The sequence below is a fragment of the Alosa alosa genome, chromosome 18 (genome assembly GCF_017589495.1).
Source record: "Alosa alosa isolate M-15738 ecotype Scorff River chromosome 18, AALO_Geno_1.1, whole genome shotgun sequence".
NCBI lineage: Eukaryota > Metazoa > Chordata > Actinopteri > Clupeiformes > Clupeidae > Alosa > Alosa alosa.
Genome location: NC_063206.1, coordinates 20,681,368 through 20,702,175, shown reverse-complemented (window position 1 = coordinate 20,702,175; position 20,808 = coordinate 20,681,368). Strand labels below are relative to the sequence as shown.

General features: G+C 43.9%; 2 protein-coding genes across 11 annotated transcripts in view; both read left to right on the top strand.

The window, feature by feature from the left end:
* The window catches only part of kcnq5a (potassium voltage-gated channel, KQT-like subfamily, member 5a), a 144,304-nt gene extending 125,889 nt beyond the window's left edge, over positions 1-18,415 (top strand). For 3 of the 10 annotated variants that reach the window (XM_048269458.1, XM_048269454.1, XM_048269456.1), the window contains 7 exons: positions 1,288-1,508; positions 6,378-6,486; positions 9,511-9,642; positions 10,124-10,237; positions 12,127-12,240; positions 13,875-14,001; positions 14,922-18,415. In XM_048269458.1, the coding sequence (XP_048125415.1) occupies positions 1,288-1,508; positions 6,378-6,486; positions 9,511-9,642; positions 10,124-10,237; positions 12,127-12,240; positions 13,875-14,001; positions 14,922-16,010 (1,906 nt within the window). In that variant the 3' untranslated portion in view covers positions 16,011-18,415. Of the gene's footprint in view, positions 1-1,284; positions 1,509-6,377; positions 6,487-9,510; positions 9,643-10,123; positions 10,238-12,126; positions 12,241-13,874; positions 14,002-14,921 lie in introns of all 10 variants that reach the window. The other 7 variants (XM_048269457.1, XM_048269453.1, XM_048269455.1 and 4 more) reach the window with 4 other exon arrangements.
* A 144-nt stretch (positions 18,416-18,559) lies between these two features.
* ddx43 (DEAD (Asp-Glu-Ala-Asp) box polypeptide 43) overlaps positions 18,560-20,808 on the top strand; it is a 30,508-nt gene continuing 28,259 nt past the window's right edge. Inside the window, exons 1-4 of the mRNA XM_048270477.1 lie at positions 18,560-19,000; positions 19,211-19,266; positions 19,423-19,540; positions 19,827-19,982. Coding sequence (XP_048126434.1) covers positions 18,655-19,000; positions 19,211-19,266; positions 19,423-19,540; positions 19,827-19,982 — 676 coding nt within the window. The 5' untranslated portion in view covers positions 18,560-18,654. The remainder of the gene's footprint in view (positions 19,001-19,210; positions 19,267-19,422; positions 19,541-19,826; positions 19,983-20,808) is intronic.

Here is a 20,808-nt window from a genome sequence, read left to right as displayed (position 1 = left end):
CTTTAACATAAAGCTGTGCAGACATTCTAAAATGATGCCAAGATTCAATGTAGGAACTGTCTAACGTCATCCATAGCACAAATTAATTACCCCACTGTTTAACCCTTCATAACACTGTTTTAGTAGTAGTAGTAGTAGTAGCAGTGATATCTGCAGTTTGGTAGGCACTGCTGAACCATACTAATGCCCACATTAGTACTTTGTTACGTTAGTGCTTCATAGAGCCCCTTACCATGCATGCTGCATGTGCTTGTGATTCAGCATGCTCCTAACATAGCCAAGAGTTATGGGCAACAGTACTTACCTTGGTTAAGACCTACTAAACCCTACTCACTTTTACCTTGACCTACAGTAGTGTCAACAGGGTCAAATGCATACTAAATGTATAAATACTAATCCACATTTTTAATTCTACATAAAAGATAGAATTTAGAAATAGATTAGAAATCTATATACAAACATGGTATATCTTAAATCAGCTGTCTGTATTTTGTCCAAAAGTCTATTGTTACTGTATGCATTGTATGCATTTAATCCTGAACCATATGCACTCATGCACATCAGCATGGACATACTGAATATATACTTCCATCTACAGGTGTACTTGTATCAACTAGCCGGAGGCTGCATCTCCCCTTCTGTGGAGCCAGCATCATAGAATGCATCAGATTTGTCTTCAGGCCTGCGCATATCGTCTTTTTTGGCCTCATAGGCTGTTGAAAAGCCATAGAGATGCTACAGAGCATTTTGCCTGCTTTGTCATTCAGTGCAAACATCTGAAACCATCACATAAGCATGTCAAACTCCGGTTTTGTCTCATGTTAAGTCAAGACAGTATGTTGGTTTGTTTGGCCAGGGTGACCATGGTGGCATTGTGTCATTGAGTTGAAATCAGTTTTACTCAGAGGTTTTGGGTTATGTTGTAAGCTTGCATGTGTTATTTGCAGACGTGTGAAGCAACTTTTGTTGCCAGTGCCTAGCTAGTTTCTTCTTCTTTCCTGTAGACAGTTTATTCTATTTTGAAAATGAGTTCACTTTAGAGACATTTGGCATTTGTGAATAGCTTGTTGATGATTGTGCACCTGTGCTATCTGGGTCAGGAGGGAAATCTCACCGTTTTGTCTTCCTTTCTCTTTTTCTCTACCTCTGCAACCCCATTCTCTCTCTTCCTCCTGTTCTCTTTCTAATGGGGTGCTGTCATCCCTCTATCCATTTCTCTCTATATCCCCCTCTTCCTTCCCCCCCCCACACCACCACCCCACCCCACTGTGGGTTCCTGCGAAGCAGTCAAAAGCTGAGCTTTAAGGAGCGCGTTCGGATGGCCAGTCCGCGTGGCCAGAGCATCAAGAGCCGTCAGACGACGGTGAACGACCGGCGCTCACCGGGCACCGACGTGGGCGTGGAGGGCACCAGCCCGGCCAAGGTGCAGAAGAGCTGGAGCTTTAATGACCGCACGCGCTTTCGGCCTTCACTCCGGCTCAAGAGCCAGTCACGCACCGTGCCTGAAGGTGAGAGAGGGTTGAGGTGTGTGTGTGTGTGTGTGTGTGTGTGTGTGTGTGTGTGTGTGTGTGTGTGTGTGTGTGTGTGTGTGTGTACATGTTGGGGAGTGTAGCCATTTGTGTGTATGGATATGTGTGTTCATTTTTGGGTAACTTGGTTTGTTTGTTTGTTCATTGGTAAATGTGCAAGAATTGAGGGTGTGTGTGTGTGTGTGTGAGCGTGTGTGCATGCATTCTGATTCTACCACACAGGGACTAACATAGTCCCAAGCCGGTCTAACATAAATAAACTTTGCTTTATGTCTCTGTTATAAGGCTTGTGATGTCAATATCCAAACAGTACACATTTATTTTTCACAGTGCTGGCAAGTCAGGCTGGGCTGTTTTTCAAAGCAAGCACAAAATCCCAAATGTGCCAAGCAGCAAGTCACCGCGGAGAATGTCACTCTCAGCCCTCTCTTGCTTCTCTCAGTGGTCTGTTTACGTCTGTGAGGCTGTTTGTTTTTGTTTGTGTTTGTTTATTGGTAGACTGAAGTGGTCACGAGGGTGTGTGTGTGTGTGTGTGTGTGTGTGTGTGTGTGTGTGTGTGTGTGTGTGTGTGTGTGTGTGTGTGTGTGTGTGTAGCCTGGCCCTGGCCCTATGGTAAACAGAGAGTAGCTGAGGGAGCATGTCTGGTCTCCAGGGTCTCACTGCCCCTTCACCCCCCCCCCCACCCCCACACACACACACACACACACACACACGCTGTTTTCTCTGCTCTCTTTAAAGTCTCCACGCTTGCTGAGCAGGGGTTCAAGTACTGAAGGGGGTGTGTATATGACCCAGAGGCACAAAATATGACCTGTAAACATTTCTCTTCCTTGCCACTTTTAGAAGCACGGAGAAGTGTGGTGCGACCATTTGTGATGACTGTTAGATATGTGGGAAACAGTCATTGTGGCAGTTTAGAGGTGCTGTGTCAGATTGACTTCAACTGTTCTTTTCCACTCCTGTAGATTGCAGTGACAATGCAGTATCAGCCTAAAGTCTCTCTCATACTGACATACTGGCTCTTCTCCAAACATGGTCTGATGAAAGTCTGAAAGTGTAGTTTTGAAGATGAAGATGATGCTGAAGATGAAAATTGAAAGTGTAGTTCTTCATTGGTGATGCTGAAGATCAAGGTGAAGATGCTGGTGTGACCTTGTCTGATCTTATGGATCCACAGCAGGGAAAGGTGTGCAGATCCCTCTCTATTCACCAGGGGTTTATAATACTGCACATTTACTTTATCTTGTCAGTATATGAAACCATGAGCTTTGTATGGTTCAGACCTAGACCCAGTAAGGTTTTTAAGGTAACCTACCTTCAGAGATTCTGGGTGATGTCACAGAGAGCGAACTCCCATAAATCCCCTCCCCAAACTAGCCTTCAATTTCCCTAAACTCCCATTCCCTCCTTTCGGTGATTGGCTGGAACAGTTTTGTTATGTTGGAGGACAGGCTTGCTTCACTTTGTTTGTTTCCAGCTGACAGAGCCAGGGCTGTGTATGAAGACCGGGTTTTTCTCATGGAACAGAGAGCCAGCGGATTATGAGTAAATATTTGCTGAATATAACAAAAAAGTGTTACAGGTTAGAAATCACTTGACGGTACCCCTTTCAGTAGTAAAGTAATTACCAGTAAGTAAAATGTCCAAACGTGACTTGTGACACTGATTTACTGATTCATCTCCTGGTTTAAAAGGATGAGCAGTAATAGTCAGGGCGTGAGGACCTGGCAGGTAGAGACTATCGATTAAGTGGCACACAAGACAAGAACTACTAAAGTACTGTAATGATTTGTGATGCAATCTAAAAAACCCACCACACTCAAAAATCCTTGATTTTTGCTCCCTTTTTACCCTCTCTGGTAAAATTTCACCAATTTAAGATTCTGATACCATCCTACTGTAGCAACATTCTGGACACTGTCTCCTAGCAAAATCCAGGATACCATCCTCCAAAAATCATGGATGTTGCTAGGAAGGTATCAGAATTATAAGTTGGTAAAATTGCACCATGTGGTGGGTTTTCCTAGATCACATCACATTTTATCAAGTGGCGATTTTTTGTACCCTTAATCGGCCCAATAAGGCTGCTGCTGCTGCTGCTGCTGCTGTTGCTGTGGCTACTACTCTGTGAGGGGAATGCCGGATCTACAGCAGCGCTGTGAGAACAACTCCTGCGGCCATTCGGCTGAGGGCAGACCAGGATGACCACGCCAGTGTTGCGTCCCCCGGGGGCTCAGCTTGTTGCGGGTCAGGATTGGGGATGACGCACGGCCCGGCCGCTGGCCCAGGATCAGTCGGAGTGGCGCGGGAACACAGCTGGGCTGGTGGGGGCAGTGGGTGACACCGGGCCCTGGTCTGGGACCAGCTGGGAGAGAGAAAGTGGAGGTTAATCACACTCGAGAGGAGACAACGCTGCTGCGCTTGCTGAGTCGGCAGAAACAGAGGCTTCCCCCCCGGGAGCTGTTGCATGCCGTCCTCACACACAGCCTCTCTCTCACTCTCTCTCTCTCTGTGTGAGTGAGTGTGTGTGTGTGTGTGTGTGTGTGTGTGTGTGTGTGTGTATGTATGTGTGTGTGTGTGTGTGTGTGTCCTGTGTGTGTGTGTCTGTGCATGCGTGTGCGTTTGTTTGTGTGTGTCCAGTGGAAGATTTTTTTTAATGCATTATTACTGACACTGACTTGGCAGTATCTGCTGCTGCTGCTGCTGCTGAGAGTGGAGAAGAAAGAGAGGGTAAATATTTATTCACATATCTAATACTTGTGTTTATATTTATAAAGCTTTTAGATTACTGGCCAAGTTAGTAATCCATGCCTCGTCTCAGCGCAGTCTCGTCCAGACACCCTTGCTCTCAACCGACTGGACCACAACATTACACACTTACAGCCATCCTTTCTGCTGAATGTGTGTGATGTTTTGTTAAACCACAGTGTGTGTGTGTGTGTGTGTGTGTGTGTGTGTGTGTGTGTGTGTGTGTGTGTGTGTGTGTGTGTGTGTGTTTTGCCCAGGGCACTGTGGCACCAGCCAGAACTGTGGGGATCGACATGCGTTAGGTACTCTGTGTGTGAGAATCCTGTTCCGCTTCTGCAGGCCTGGTAGACCTGCAACCAACCACGGGCCGTGAGCTGGTAGGCTCTGACGCCAGCGCGAGCGTGAGCTGGCTCTGATTGATGCCTCTGACAGAGGGCCCCTGAGGGCCCTATATCCCCCCGCACGGCATGCAGCCCTGTAGATCCAGCGGCGAGTCGTATATAATCCGCTATTGAAGGCATAAGATGGAAAGCGCGGAGGGGAGGGGAGGAGGAGGAGGGGGGGGGTTAGGGGTTGGGAAAAAAAGGCTTGACTCCGCAGTTCTGGGAGCCACGCTCTCTGATGCTATTTCATCGGGCTGTCGTTTATCCGTGCTTTACAACATACATGTCCCATTAGCAGTAAATCTCGGAGCGGCCGGCAGCGGGGCTCCGGTCATCCACTGCCACGTGGGGTCGTTGGCACCTGGGGAGGGAAGGGAGACAGATGTGGGCACAGGACCAGGGAATCAGAGGGTCCAGCAGAGCGGCAAAGCAGAGTGTTCAGGAGAGGGTGTGTGTGTGTGTGTGTGTGTGTGTGTGTGTGTGTGTGTGTGTGTGTGTGTGTGTTTGTGAGAGATAAAGAGGAAGGTTGAGAAATGTGTACCTGTAGTTGAGCATGTGTGTGTGTGTGTGTGTGTGCATGTATGTGTGTGGTGTTCCTACCCACAGGCATCTTAGTTATTTCATGTCATAGCTTCACATTTGAGGATGAACTCCCTGCACTCCTTTGCTTTATTTTTTCCCTCCTCTGTGCGAATGTTTTATATCTCCTCCATTGCCTTCATTCCCTGTGTCTGTGGCATGCTTTCAGAAATAACAGAGTGCACACACACACACACACACACACACACTAACACACACGCGAACAGGAAGTTAATTATATTCAAGCTGTACATCAGAAGAGTGCAGTGTGTGTGTATGTGAGTGACTGAGTAAATGTGTGTGTGTGTGTGTGTGTGTGTGTGTGCATGTATGGGACCCTTTGTTGTGAATAATGTTAAATGTATAAGAGTTAAATAGATTCCGACTGTGTGTGTGTGCGTGTGCGTGTGCATGTGCGTGTGCGTGTGCGTGTGTGTGCGCGTGTGTGTGTGCGTGTGTGTGTGTGTGTGTGTGTTTCCGAGTGTGTCTCTGTCCCTCATAAACTGCTCGTTGTCATGTTGAGGGGAGTCAGGGGAGAGTTTTATTTGAAACAGTTTGTTAGGCTGATTCAGTGTTTTATCGATCAGGCTGGTTGGCCGTGTGTGTGTGTGCGTGTGTGTGTGTGTGTGTGTGTGTGTGTGTGTGTGTGTGTGTGTGTGTGTGTGTGTGTGTGTGTCTGTCTGTCTGTGGCTGAGCTCGTCTCGCCTCGTCTGGTCTCCGGCTCCCTGCAGGCTCAGGGGCTTGTTAGGCAGTGCAGGCCAATCAGTAGGAAAGGTTCCTTCATTAGGCTGCTCCCTATGAGTCAAACACTCTAGGTACTCAGTGATTACGCTAGTAACCAAATGTCTCTGTCGTACTCTCCCTCCCTCTGTCTCTCTCTCTCTCTCACTCTCTCTCTGCCTCTCTCTCTTCCTCATTCTCTTTCTCTCTTACTTTCTCTCTCTTTTTTTCTTTTCCATATCATCATTTCCATATCAATTCCTCTTTCGCTCACTCTGCATATTCTATCTCTGATTCATCTCTGCGTATCCCTCTCTCTGTCGGTCTTTATCCTTTCTTTTCTCTCTCTCTCTCTCTCTGTCTCTTTCTCTCTCTCTCTCTCTCTCTCTCTCTCTCTCTCTCTCTCTCTCTCTCTCAGCAGACACCAACCCTGGAGCTGACGAGGCTGTGGATGAGCGGGGCTGCCACTGTGACGTGACAGTAGAGGACCTGTCCGCCCCTCTGAAGAGTGTCATCAGAGCTGTCAGGTGAGGACACTCATGCTCAACCTCCCCCTCCCACACACACACTCTCTCTCTCACACACACTCACTCTCACACACACCCACACACACACACACACTCACACTCACACTCTCTCTCTCACACACTCACCACCACCACCCCACTCATGGACACTTATGGTTGCCATGACGAAGATGGATGTAGGTACAGCACTTCACTTCAAATTAACACTCCTCATCTCTTGGGTCCTCTCAGTATAGCCCAATTGCAAACTAGTATTTTGAAGCACATGAAGGGAAATAAATAGCCGCAGATAATGCCAGATTCTAAATCGGATGAATACATACATGATCCTGTGTTGGGGAAAACTGTTGAAATGAAATGAAATTACACACAAGGCCAAAAGACTGAGTTTGCCCTACAGCTTCCCTACACATTTAACTGATTAAGAAAGCCATGAGAACATGCCATTAGAAGGTGTACTTGGGTTGAGGTGTAGGATTAGGTTTAAGATAATAGTGTTCATCATCAATATGGAGCCCAGAAGTATTCACGTTAACCTGAGAGGTTATGTTTTTAGTGAAACCCTGCCTACAGTATTTTCATTGGATTCACCCAATATGAAGCCCCCGTCGGCACCTTCCTCCTCTATGATTTCAGACCTCTGCGTCAGGCAGTCTCCCCTGTACTTGACCGACAGTTAGTGGGATTGTCAACAACTATCTGTAATTTTATACAGTACTGTATGTACTTTGACTGCCAGGGTGTACGTGAAACAAAAGGTGCTCTGTGTCTTGTGCACCCCACCTAATGCATAGATGTGCTCTTCGTCCAGCTCAAGCGGTTGTGTGAGACGAGGCTGTGAGGTGGTGCCCTGACGTGGGAATCTGATGTGTTTATGTTAGGGGTGGAACACAAAAAGCCAGCCAGGGGGCATATGTCCTCAGGAGTGGTGCCTATCACCCCCACTCTCGGCATACTCCAACCCCCTTACTTCTGCACTCCCCCCCCCAGGTATCTGACCTGACCTGAGCTGTGCTCCTCTGTGGGGTGCTGGAGCCACCGTGTGTTAGACATCTCTGCCCTCCCAGCAGGTGCATGCTTACTCAAGAAGGCCTCAGTCTGACGCCGGGCGTCCACAGACAAAACGCGCCCTCGCCACGCGGGAGATGGCGCTGCTCATGTTAGCCTGGTTGACCCCTCCGCACGTCACCAGGCCGGTCCGTTTACCACTGTCAACACTATCAGCACAGCAGCGGCTCAGCAGACAAACAATAAGCCGACCCGATGACAATTTTGGCCCAGCTCCACAATAGTTACTCAGTAAACTGATGCCGGGCACTCAAAGACGTGACTGATGATTCATTGTGGCAGGACATTGTGTGAGGTTTGCACAGGTTTGTGGGAAAGCTTGTTAGATTGAAAGGACCTCTTTGTGCTGTCTGTGAAGCCAGGAGTCGGACGGATGGTGGCATTTTTGGTTTGTCATCGCCCCCTATTGGTGAAATTAAACATTGAAGACAGTAGTAACAAATGTACACCATGAAATGTATTACAGTTTTTCTCAATCGTTTTGATATCTGTGTCAACTCTGACATCACGTTCTCAAAACAGTTAATACCCGTGTCTGAACAAAAGCACTCTGGACAAAATGACAAATCTTGCCTTCAAACACTAACACTACTTGTTGCCAAATCAAAAACACTATTTAATCAATCATTACACACTGGACAACAAAATGCAAAATCTAGTTCTCAAAATGAGCATTTTTGCTATGTCTGTTCCATTACTTTCTCATGTTTCTGGTATCAAGATTGTGAAAAGACTGTGAAAAGACAAAATGTACTGAATAAAAAAATATTTATTAATTCCTTCCAAGATGTAACTGTCATTGACATGTAAGACCTACAGTAAACACCTAGCAAGATACAGTAAATTTCATTGAACTACAACTTGTCATTTTTCATCGAAATAGACCTACAGTAAACACCTTTTGTACTGTTTTCTCCACCAAATAGGCAATACAGTACTTTGTCTAAATGTGCATTAGATCCATACTTGCAAATAGCAACACAGAACAGACATCTCTTATGTATAACAAAGTGGATTCCAGTTTCCTTAAGCAGGTCAAAGCAATCGAGAAAAACTGTAAACACAATTCAGACAAGTAATTTTATGAAAAATAACTTAAGTCGATTAATGAGGTTAATAATGAATTAATGCAATGTAATATTAATGATTAATATTGTAACCAGAGAATATGTCTCATAGAGAAATGTGACATCCGGCACAGTATTATCCAACTAAAATAGTGTTTGTGCACTCTGTGCAAAATGTAATTTTTTCCCCCTACTTCAATGTGGAGATGAGCATATTCTTAGAACTGAAAAAGATAATGACAGTAAAGTATGATAAGACCTGTAATCAGAGAAGGACAGCCACACAGACATGAAAACAAAAAAGACCTGATTGTTTGAGCCCAGACAGCAGTCTGCCAATGGCGCCTGGCATCAGCACCCAAAGGAAGTGAAAAGCACAGGCCTCTTTGGACTCTCCCATTACACCATTACAAGAACCACATCACATGGCTCTAATGAAATGAAGGTCATTAGTAGTGGAAATTGCCATTTCTAAAACAGATAGTTCCGGTCCTCAATTATGATTGGCTGAATCGTGTTCAATGATGTTATGAAACCCAGCACAACCCTTTACGTTGACCACATTTCATTCTATATTACTGCACTGAATGAATTGATACAAAAGTTACAGTTGCTGCGTCTCAACGTAGTACGTTGGCAACCATTCTGATAGAAGAAATATATTTTTTTTTGGTGGAAGAATGATTATTTATTAAGAAATTGTTACATTTTCCCGTTGCTGTGCATTTATTTTATGAAATCTTGCCCGGTATGTAGTAACCGTTTTAGAACAAATCGCCCCTTAGCTGTTCTAAAATCACTGGAACTACGGCCTCCCTGAGCTTATTGCTTAATTTTAAATTTATACAAGACATGTATGCTCTTTTCTCTCTCTCTCTCTCTCTGTTAGAATTATGAAGTTCCATGTAGCCAAGAAAAAGTTCAAGGAGACTCTGAGGCCTTACGATGTGAAGGATGTGATTGAGCAGTACTCAGCCGGCCACTTGGATATGCTGTGTCGAATCAAAAGCCTGCAGACCAGGTGAGTTATCCCTTGTGCCATATTTCTGCATGGAGGTATGTGCCGTGTATGGGACTAGAGAACATGCTTTGTAATATTATTTTTCAATCTGTTTCAATCTCATTTCACTCATTATAATTCACTTAGAATTGCTCTGTTTCATTTACTTTGGTTAAATACTTGCATGTGAATTGAATTGCACTGAGTGTGTGTCTGTCCGACTATCTTTGTGTCTGTGTGTGTGTGCAAGGGTATGTGTGTGTGAGCGTGTCCATGGGGTGTGTATATGTACAGTATGTATGTATGTATGTATGTATGTACAGTATGTATGTATGTATGTATGTATGTATGTATGTATGTAGGTACAGTATGTATGTATGTATGTATGTATGTGTGAATGTATGTATGTACAGTATGTATGTATGTATGTATGTATGTATGTATGTATGTATGTATGTATATGTGTTGTTGTCTCACTCCATATCCCCACTCTCTCACCCAGGCTGGACACAATTGTAGGTCCTCCACAGTCCCTGGGCGGCAAAGCCAAGACCTTTTCCTCCCCCTCTCTGCACTTGTATTACAGCCAGACCAGGAGGAAGCACTCTGCCCCCGGGTCAGGCAGCCCTCCCACCCCGTACCCAGCAGCTCCTTTAGACTGCATGCCCGACACTCAGACAAGGCTGTCAAGGAGACCAAAGTCAAACAGACTGGGCTCTCTGACTCAATCCACTTCATCACAGTGAAGCTCATATAGAATCAATCCAGTTATAATACATTACCATTGGCAATGTATTTTAATCTCATATATACCATTTGTTGCCGTTTACCACTGTGCGTGAGGCTTAGGCTATCAACAGGGTCAAGGCTTACCTATTCACCTTTACTAGACATCATTTGAAAGATGTATCAGTAGGACACATCTGAATTTCCCCTTGGAAATCTATCTATCTCTATCTATCAGCAGAATTGAATATTGAATATTTTGAAAATTATAATCCTGCAACACAAAAAAATAAAATACCTGCAACGCAAAAGCTAACCTAACTCTGACTCTGCAGTTCAGGCAAGAGCCGTCAGTTGAGAAGGGAGAATTTCAGGTCATATACAGTACAGGTCATTCATATCAGTCAGATATTTCCTAGTTGGAATCTCCCAATTTTATTCCAAACAAACTCAGAGGTCAAGAATTCTGAACTCCTACTGGGAAAAAGTACCATGGAACGCCACTTGAAGTCGGAGTTCCCTCTGAACTCGGGGTATGTCGATCTACCCCAACTTCAAGGTTGGAATTGAAGTCTGACCTCCGACATTCAAGTTGTCTGGAATGCAGCATAAGGAGGGCATAGTGGATCATTATAATCATTTGTTTCTTTCCACAAATGTTTACAAATGTGCCACCAACACAAGTAAAAGAGAGACCCAGATTGTCAGACTTTCGTCTCCTGATTGACCTGTGGATTGAGAAATAATTTGGACATGTTTTCCCCTTGTCTCCCCTCATTTCAACTGCTTGAGTAAAACGTGAATGACTGACTGCTCGTTAGAGGAGTTTGAGTTTGATATAATATGGGCTGTATTAATTCATTAATTTAAGTATTGATACTAACGCATACTCAATCCAAGCCCCTCTCCTTCCATCTGCAGGTGAATGGACAATAACAACGCTGTATTTGAGATGTTGCTAGCTTTACTATTAGCAGAGAGTCTTGACATGCTATGTTTACGTGAAGCACAGACTACACTGTGACCACTTTAACTGGTTGTCTGTGTAGTGTGCATCTTGTTTAGGATCTACACCTGTTTCACCTTACCGATGATGACTTCCTCATTTCCTGCTTGATCTGTAGCTGCCTGGAGAACAGTTTGAACTGAACTGGAGTAGTTGTATACATTATTTAAATAATGGAGCTAGTTGCAGTCTATACTTACAAAGGGTTATCTGGCTTGCCCTCATAGGAAAACAATGAAAGGCTCTACTTTGAATTCTAAAATGTTTTTGTTTTTTCAGCTATGATGCCGATAAAAATAAACAAACCAGTAAAAAAAATTCAAACGTTTAATATTCAGTTTAGTATTCCAAATACATTCCAACCTTGTTCTAAGGAAAAGCCTTGAGAACTCTCCAATGAGGACAGGCCAAAAGATGCTCCGTGTGTAGTCTCATGTCCTACCACTCATGTCCTTGCCTCTCTCATCTCCTTTCCTCTCCTCTCCACCTCCTTTCTTCTCATCTCATCCCCTCTCCTTCCCTCTCCTCTCCACCTCCTCTCATCTCCTCTCCTCTCCTTTCCTCTCCTCTCATCTCCTTTCATTTCCTCTCCTCTAGTCTCCTCTCATCTCCTCTCCTCATCTCATCTCATCTCCTCTCCTCTCCTCTCTTTTCCTCTCCTTTACTCTCCTCTCCTCTCATCCCCTATGTATTGTCCTCATTTTTCCTTTACTTGTACAAAGAAGACTCTTATGAGTTCCACTGACCTCCACCATGTGCCATTCCTCATGCAGGCTCGCCTCAGGCTTGGGGCCCCATCACAATCTGAGCGCCAAAACCAGGAACCTTTCCTCCCCCTCCTTGCACTTGTATTACAGCCAGGCCCGGAGGAAGCAGTCCGCCGTTGGGTCAGCATCCACCAGGCCCTCACACCCCTTCCCTGCACCCCTCTGGAGAGACTAGGAGAGGGGCCATTACTGATTTTATTTACATTTCGATATTTAAGTGTTATCCCCGGAGACATAAAATGACTGATTGGCTGGCAGGGTGGTTATTAATTCTTAGTAATTCTGTATAATGGGACACCTTTGAAGTAGATCTGGTAAAAAAAAATGACTGTTGAACTAGGAAGTACAGTAGGCTTTGCAACAATGGAATCAACTGTAGGCCTAAACAAGCTAACTATACCCACCATTATCAGAGTCAGCACCAAAGAAAGTAGTACCACAAACTGAACAAGTCAGCTTATTCTTAAACTGAACCACTCGTTTCCTTTGTGTGCTGTAAAGGCATGACTATTGCCTACATAGTGGCAACCGCAGGATAAGTGGGATAATGGCACTTGAGGTATCCCGATTTACGTAATCAATGGACTCGGCGGAGGAGACTCTACTCCGCTGCACGTCGAGTTCTTGGGTGGCCGTTATCCTGGCTTACTTAGACTCTTTCAATATACTGGCAATCCCCAGAATAACACACAGTAAATATGTTGTTTGTCCCCAAAATATATGACTACTTATTGAGAGTCTAGATTGGTATCTCTACCAATTAGTAACTGGTTACAGGTAATGTTCTAAGGCCCTTGTCCCATTCTCATCCGGAGGGGTAACTATTCACACCAAACATTGTTGAACTATTCTTCTGAGGATGCCATGCTAAAAATAAAATACTATACTAATTTCACATTACACAGAGTTTAGGGTATCTATTGAAACACAATTATTTCTGAGATACAGTGTATGTAGGCCTATTTAATGTCTACAACAGAAAAGGTAAAACATTGACATGCTGATGCATTATCAATAGAGTGAGTGTGGGTGTGCTACTTTCGGTGTGTGCGTCAGTTTGACATCTTTAGACCTGGTTTCTCAGGTGTTTTTTGTCCATTTACATGTTGCATCCTGTTCTCTTGCACAATGATGAATCATAAAACCAGACAAGAATACTGTAGCCTATGTGTCATGTGACTGGACAGATTTTCTCTAACAAACTCAAATAGAACTGTCACATGCCAACTTACTCGGGTTTGGTTAAAGTTTCAGAGATTATTTCACTAATGCTTCTTCCATACTTTCTTCATGTTAATAAAATGGTAATAAAATGGTGCTATGTGTAAAATGGTAATAAAATGGTGCTATGTGTAAAATAAGCATACATCTAAATACATGTGCATTTGGTTACTGAAAATTGTTAGCTCTTGCATGGCAGGGTTAACATCTGCATTTTGATTAACATGTTTAATTATTTTCTCTTCAGATATCTAATCTCTCTCTGTTTCCTGTTAGTGCCCCCCCACCCCTTTTCCATTTCCATTTCCATTTCTCTCTGTCTTTCTCTGCCTGTTGAATGTAAGCTTGTAAGCCTGTGTTGTAGTGTGGTTTGTTGTAGCAATATGTAGTCTGCTAACCCTTGATTGTCTTCCACTAACTGGATTCAGGTGTCCCCACTGGTGCACTCTGGGTAAAGGAAACCTCTGACAATAACAGTTTGAGTACACTTCTTCTCTGCAGTATCTCAGTAAAGTCCTCTTTGTGTCATTTAGGGTGGATCAGATTCTGGGCAAAGGGCAGATACCAATGGATAGGAAAATGAGAGATAAGGTCCACCCAGAAGGTGACACACTCGAGGATATGAGTATGCTTGGTCGAGTGTGCAAGGTGGAGAAACAGGTAACCAACTAATATAAGCGCGCTTTCTGGTTATATGCAGTTAAATATGCTTTCTGGTTATGTGCAGTCCACATTAAGTGATGGTAAATCACATGGTGAAGTCAAAAATCCTTCATTTCTGCTTTGTTTCAACCCTCTCTTAAGATTCTGATACCATCCTAGTAACATCCTGGATACCGTCCCCTAGCAACATCCTGGATAACATCCGGATGGTATCAGAATCATAAGCTGGTGAAATTTCTCAGATCCCATCACATATAATTGGTTGGTCTAAATTTTTACATGCTAATCTGTGATATGGAAAGGCAAGTTGGTTATGTTCTGAGATACCAAAGACTGAAGACTGAGATACTAAGTTAGGTTAAGTCAAAAAGACTTTTGGTTAAGTCAGAACCAAAAGCTTCTATTCCTTATTAGTCTAGTGGAGTACACTACATGCCCAGGTTCATCTATCTCGGTGTTCCAGGGTGCCAGGATTCGTCAACCTACGATTGCTGAAAAAAGCAGGGGCGCATAAGTGGGTGCACTGGTAGCGGTCATAATGATTGGCACCAACTACAGACAGTGACGGTGCACAGTCAAATGAGCCTGCTTAATTAGTCTGCTCACTTTAACTTCAAAATGGAAATGTGCAGATTGTATAAATTATAACCCCTCTGTTTGACCTCCTTACACCCACTCCTTTAACACATGTGCATCTGGAACACCTCAAACATGATTCACAATTATGAATTTTGCCAATTAAAAGAGGGAAAGAGAGAGAGATAAGAGAGAGAGATAAAGAGCAGAGAGCTAAGATGTCTTGCCGGAGTCTTTTTGTTTGCAGTATACTGGAAAGCACAGGATCCTATATGATCCTATATTGGTTATTATGAACATGGCTCCTCTATGTAAAAACTCATTTGTGTTACTGAATGCAGGTGCAGTCCATTGAGTCCAAGCTGGACTCGTTGCTGGACATCTACAGGCATGCTCTGCAGAAAGGATCCTCCTCTGGCCTCACGTTGGCCTCGCTGCCCTTGTTCGAGCTGGAGCAGACATCCGACTACCCCAGCTCCGTCCAGAGCTCGGAGCACGCCTTCCCCACGCAAGCCGCCCATGCAGGCCGCGGGGTGCTGCGCTCGCACAGCGCCAACCTGCCCCACGGCCTCCAGCTCATCCTGGCACCGAGCGAACTGAGCCTGGGCGCCGGCCCGCCGGGCTACCCCACGTCGGCGTCCTCCTTCACGCCCTCGCCGTCGCCACTCTTCCACGGCCAGTCGCCCTCGTCCGCCGACAGCAGCTTGTACCCCGGCTCGCCGCCCCCGATCCTCACGCCCGGCGCCCTCTCAGGCCCGCTGCAGTTCCCCAACCTGGCCAGGCCCGCGCCCACCATGCCCGGCTGTCCCACCACCATGTCCCCCACCACCACCGCCACCCTTCAGCTGCCTGCTGTGGTGGCCCCAGTTCCGGTTGCGGGGAGGCCGGTGGGGGTGATCCCCGAGCTGGTGCCTGAGAGCGGGGTGGTTCAGGAGGGCTCCCCCAGCACGTGCCTGGCCACCGGGTCCACAGACGACAGCACAAACAGCAGTAGCGGTGCAGAGCACCCTGGGAACGCTGTACGGCTCCGGAGCCGTGCTCCGCGGAGCCCCAAGGAAGACGGCTCCTGGAGAAGACACCTGAGCCTGGACGTGGACCCTCTTCTGCTGCTGCGGCCCGCTGAGGACGCCGCCTCCACAGACCGCAATCTGGGCAAGTCCCTGTCCGTGCAGAACCTCATGCTGCCGTCGAGCACAGACAGCAACCCCCCAGGCACCCCCCTCACAGGTGGCAGTGTTGGCGGCGGTGGTGGTGGTGGGGGCAACAACAATAACAACGAGCACCACATAGGCCAAGAGGAGCCCCTGGCAAAATGGGGCGAGACGGAACTGTTCATCGGAGACAGCAGCGAATTGAGCACGCCAACCCTGGGAACATTCGACTTCCTCTCTCAGCAGAATACGGACATGAGCTTCGTCTCTGAGCACTGAGTCCAAGGATTTTCGGACAGTGGTGAATGGGAAATCAGTGACCGATAGCTCAGATTCCCTTTAGTCTGCCCGAGGTCTGACTAAATTGACTCCTCTTGGGCTGTGATCGGCGCTATGATGTCAGGACTTGACATCTGCTCTCCTCTGTTTTGTTTTCTGTTTCTCATTTTCTGTTAGTTTCTTTCAGATTTTTTATTGTTGTTTTTTTTTTTTTGGTATGAGGAGAGTTGTCTGAGAGTGTTAGCAGCGCTCAATATTCTCAGTCTGTGTGGACTGAACTGACAAGGTTCCCCATTGTTTTTTTGCTAATGAATACATATCACTGCATGGATTATTTCTTTAACAAATGAACGGAAAGGTATATGGAAGAACCTGTGAGTGATTGTGCTATCAGATGACAAGGAGCAAAATAGAGGGGGACAAATGTAAGGCAACTGTAAGAGGTCTTATCACAGGCGTGCATGAGCACTGCATGTTTCTAGGGAAAAATGCAATGGTGCATTAGGCTGAAAGTATTTATGCACTCTTTTAAAAGCCCCCTGTATTAGCAACAAATTGGCATCATGTATCATTGTTGAGCACTCCAAAACTTAATTTAGCTGTCATGCATGTTTTAGATTAAATGATAGCATTCAGAACAAAATAGGCAGACCCAGTTTATGTATGTTATTAGCTATTGTTGGTTTTTGGTATGACAATATGGACACTCCCATATATACACACAATTAAACACTTAAAACCATGATAATAACATGCAGTATAAAACACACTATATCCAACCTAACATTCAAGTTCAATTTCTCATCAGTCTCATCAGCTATTTTCTGATTAAAAAGGAGAAAAACGTTTAACAACTTACAACAAGTAGATGACAACTGGCAGGGACATGGCCAACTAAGGTCAAGTTGTTGAGGAGAGGAGGATTATTTCCCTCTATAGATAAAGATAGATAAACCGTCTTTGGTTTGGGTGGAGAGAACCTTTTTGGAGTCTTCAACACGTTGGCAAGGGTTGAACACCCACCCAAATATGACTATGCCTCTTGAATGGTTGTTTGTTACTGATTGCAAGACTCATCGCACACATGTCCATACTGAGATACAAACCTCTGTCAACAGTTTCCTTATGGTGCTCGTGCAGAATGTTATATCAAATATTAATGTGGTACTATGGTACTCATCTAATGTTATTTTCACTCTTGAGAACTCACTGTTTGTAATTGACAACCTAAAGAATATTTGAATGTGAATGTTTGTCATTTTCATCTGTCTTTTTGGACTGAGGCATTGTCAATTGTACATCAGAGAGAAGAATTGATTTTGAAACAAATGTCAAAAGTCATCTTATTGTGTTATTTATTGAACCTTTTTACATCTGGGACAAGACAAGAACACATCAGTCTTAAACCTCTGACACCTGTTAAAGAGATTGAAAATCATCAAGGTGACTTCCATTCTTTATAGTTTTCTGTGTAATGCATTTGAATGGTACAAAAGTGCTTTAGCTAAGATGGCTAGCATTATACCCACAGAATGTAATGTGTACATCGTTAATTTAATATTTTGTTGATATGTATATGTGACTTGCAAATCTTGCATAGATGTATTGACATACCACACATGCTTGAGTCAAAGTCTCTAAACGGATCAGTCAGTGCATTTGTTGGCACGGCTTAGTATATACAGTAGAAGCACAAATGTCCAAAGGTGAAGACGAAACCTGAAAATGTGATTGCAAACGTTTTGCAAGGTCACACCACATTGAATTGTATTTAAAAAAATATAATGGCAATTGTTCCAAAATGTGTTGCTCTGCTGACGAGGGGAAGCACCGAAGGAAAATCTCCTATTATCAGCAAATTCCCTTGTAGAATTAAACTTGGGTTGTCCGTAGTGGACACTTAGAAGGGTTTATTTACGTCAAGCCTATCCGTAGGGTTGAGGCTGTAAAAGAACATTTAAAAACTAATACACCTATTTTACACTGATTTTAATATCTTTTGTTTAACTGTTCTGATATAAATTCTTTACTGTGCCTTTATGCATTTTATTATGATTACATATGATTATTTCTTTTTCTTCCATAGTTGCATACCTACTAAAACAAATGGAGATAGTCTAGAGGTTCTGAAAAGTAGATGCCCTCAAGGTGCATACTTTTATCTGGCTGGCTGCAAACCTGGTACATGTTTATCATTTAAATCAGAATTTATTTTATTTTTATCACTAATAATGTAATTTATCACACAAACTGGCCTTAAATTACAAGCTTGATAATGTTAACGTTCTATGTCATGCAGATTAATTTATTACAACAAAACATGTGCACATAACAGAGGAGACAAACACTCTGTGACTGAAAAAAAAAATGCAAAATGAAAAATTCAATAAAGAAACTTAAAACAATTTACTGTGTACTTTTGTTCCATGACGGAAAATAAAAATGCATTTAGCTGTCGAATTCTGAGCAAGGTCTACCTCTCATAACATTACAAATCCTACTGCCTTGTATTAATCATAGACAGTAAGTTAGAGCAAAGGTCATTAAAGGGTCAGCAAACCGGATGTAATGAGGTGTTAACATCGTGTTTGCGCCATCACACTGCTACTGATGTTAAACAGTTAGAGAAGCTGAATGGTTTATAATGTCTGATTGGGAAGACAACAATGATGCAGATAGTGTCGTGAACGCAAAACCTGCACCGGCATTCAAGAACTCTGAATGGCGACCCCAGTCCTCTGAAAGTAAAGAAAATGTATATTTCGGTGTAAAGCGTGGCCGCCCAGCAGCACTTGGAAAGAGCGACCAAGATGGTCCCCAGTGGAGAAACTGGAGGGACCAGGCTGACACGTGTAGTCGCGAATTCAACTCTAGAAATGGTGAACGTGATGCCAACAGGAGAGGACGTGGTCAGATTGGTGGGCATACTTCAGGTTCACCTAACGTTATGTCCTTCACCGTGGATAATTCCGTGGTTGGACGAGTAATTGGTAAGTTGATAGATCTAAAAGTTAGATAAGCTAGCTTATAGCAAACTAACCATCTGTCCTGTTAGCAGCGATATAACGTTAACAGCTAATGTTAGCCTTTTTATTCTCTGAATTAAAGTTTTTTGCCTTATCACATAGCGTTTAAATAAAGTTAACGTACATTGTTTCAAGTGCAAGTTTCTAGGAATCGTATGTTGTGTGACCTGACAGGTCGAGGTGGAAGTAAAATACGTGAAATTGAAGAGTCAAGTGGAGCAAGAATTAAGGTAACAAGGGATGAGCATTGCCTTTGTCCGGTTGCTAATTGCTCGCAGTGAGGAACTTGCAAGGGCGAGTTCCAACTTGGTCCGGTATTGTCTTATGCATGCTTTTTGCACGAATTTGAAGTAAAAACGGATATGACTTGCTTTCTGATATATTAGATCAACCGTGGAGATGTTGAGGGCGAAGTTGTGATCTTTGGTGACATCGACGTTCAACAGAAAGCCAAAGAGATAATTGATGACTTGATTTCAGACAATGGCCCAAGGTTTCGAGATGGTAACACACTTCTTCTTGTCATCTTCTTCTAACATAACTTTTTTTTCATTCCTTAAAGTTAACATAGATAATCCTTTGCACAAGAAGACATGTGGCACCAGGTGTCACCAAGTCAGTGACATTTAGAATCCAGCAGGATTCAAGACAGATCCTAAATGAATTGAAAATATTCTGTGAAGCTTCTCTATATGACATCACTTTAACTGGCTTTCTGCCGGATAAGAATAAGATCCTCTATGGCTCCAGGATGTACTTGGCCCCGTTTTCATCACACTCTCCCCCCCAGGGCCCCGGGCACCTGCCCCTGCTGGCAGAAACGGCTCTTGCTGGTCCTCATCTGACCTGCAGCAGTCCGCCACAAAGTACTCGGAGCAGACGGAACGTATCGACTGGTTAGCCATCAGAGAGAACAAGGACAAGTACATTGCCATGAAATGGCAAGGTGAATGGGGGACTAGTTTTGCACAAGAGTGATGGGATGTGAATTGTGTGCAAATATATTAAGGATTAAAAGAGAGAGAAAATCTCCCCGACCAAGGCACTCAGTGGAATAAAAATGTCTTTAATACAACTTGGAAATGTCCAAAAAGGACCTAAAAATGCCCACGATCCTATGATCTATGCCCTGAAGAAGGCCCAAGCCGCTACGCGTGGGCATTTTTTTTATTTTATTTATTTTTTTTAGTATATTTTTTTTAGTATATTTTTTTTGGGCTTTTCATGCCTTTAATGTGATAGGACAGTTGATAGATAGATAGATACTTTATTGATCCCCAGGGGAAATTCAAGGTCTCAGTAGCATACAGACAACACACACACACATTCACTAACAGCAGAAAAAGTAATTAAAGTATATAATATCAAAACAAAACTAAGCAATAAGGACAGTAGAAGATAAAGAATATACTAAAATACAAATTATACTAAATAACACTTAATCTAAATGAATTCTAAAAAACAGTATTAAGGTAGGCTCTGTGTGATTGAGTGTCATGATGATAGTGGTCATGGTGATGGTGCAAATGAGTAAGTCCAACAGTGCAACAATGCAGAAATAAAGTCTATATATATATATATATATATATATATATATGTAAAACTACTTTAAGAAAAGGTATAAGTGTGACCACAGTTCGGCTGTGGCATGGAGGGAGGGGTTATGCATATGTGCTAATATAGCACGCAAACAGTGAGGCAGAAAGACAGTGGTAAAAGTGGCTAGTGGTAAAAAGTGGCTAGTAGACAGACATTATCCAAACATGGGGGTG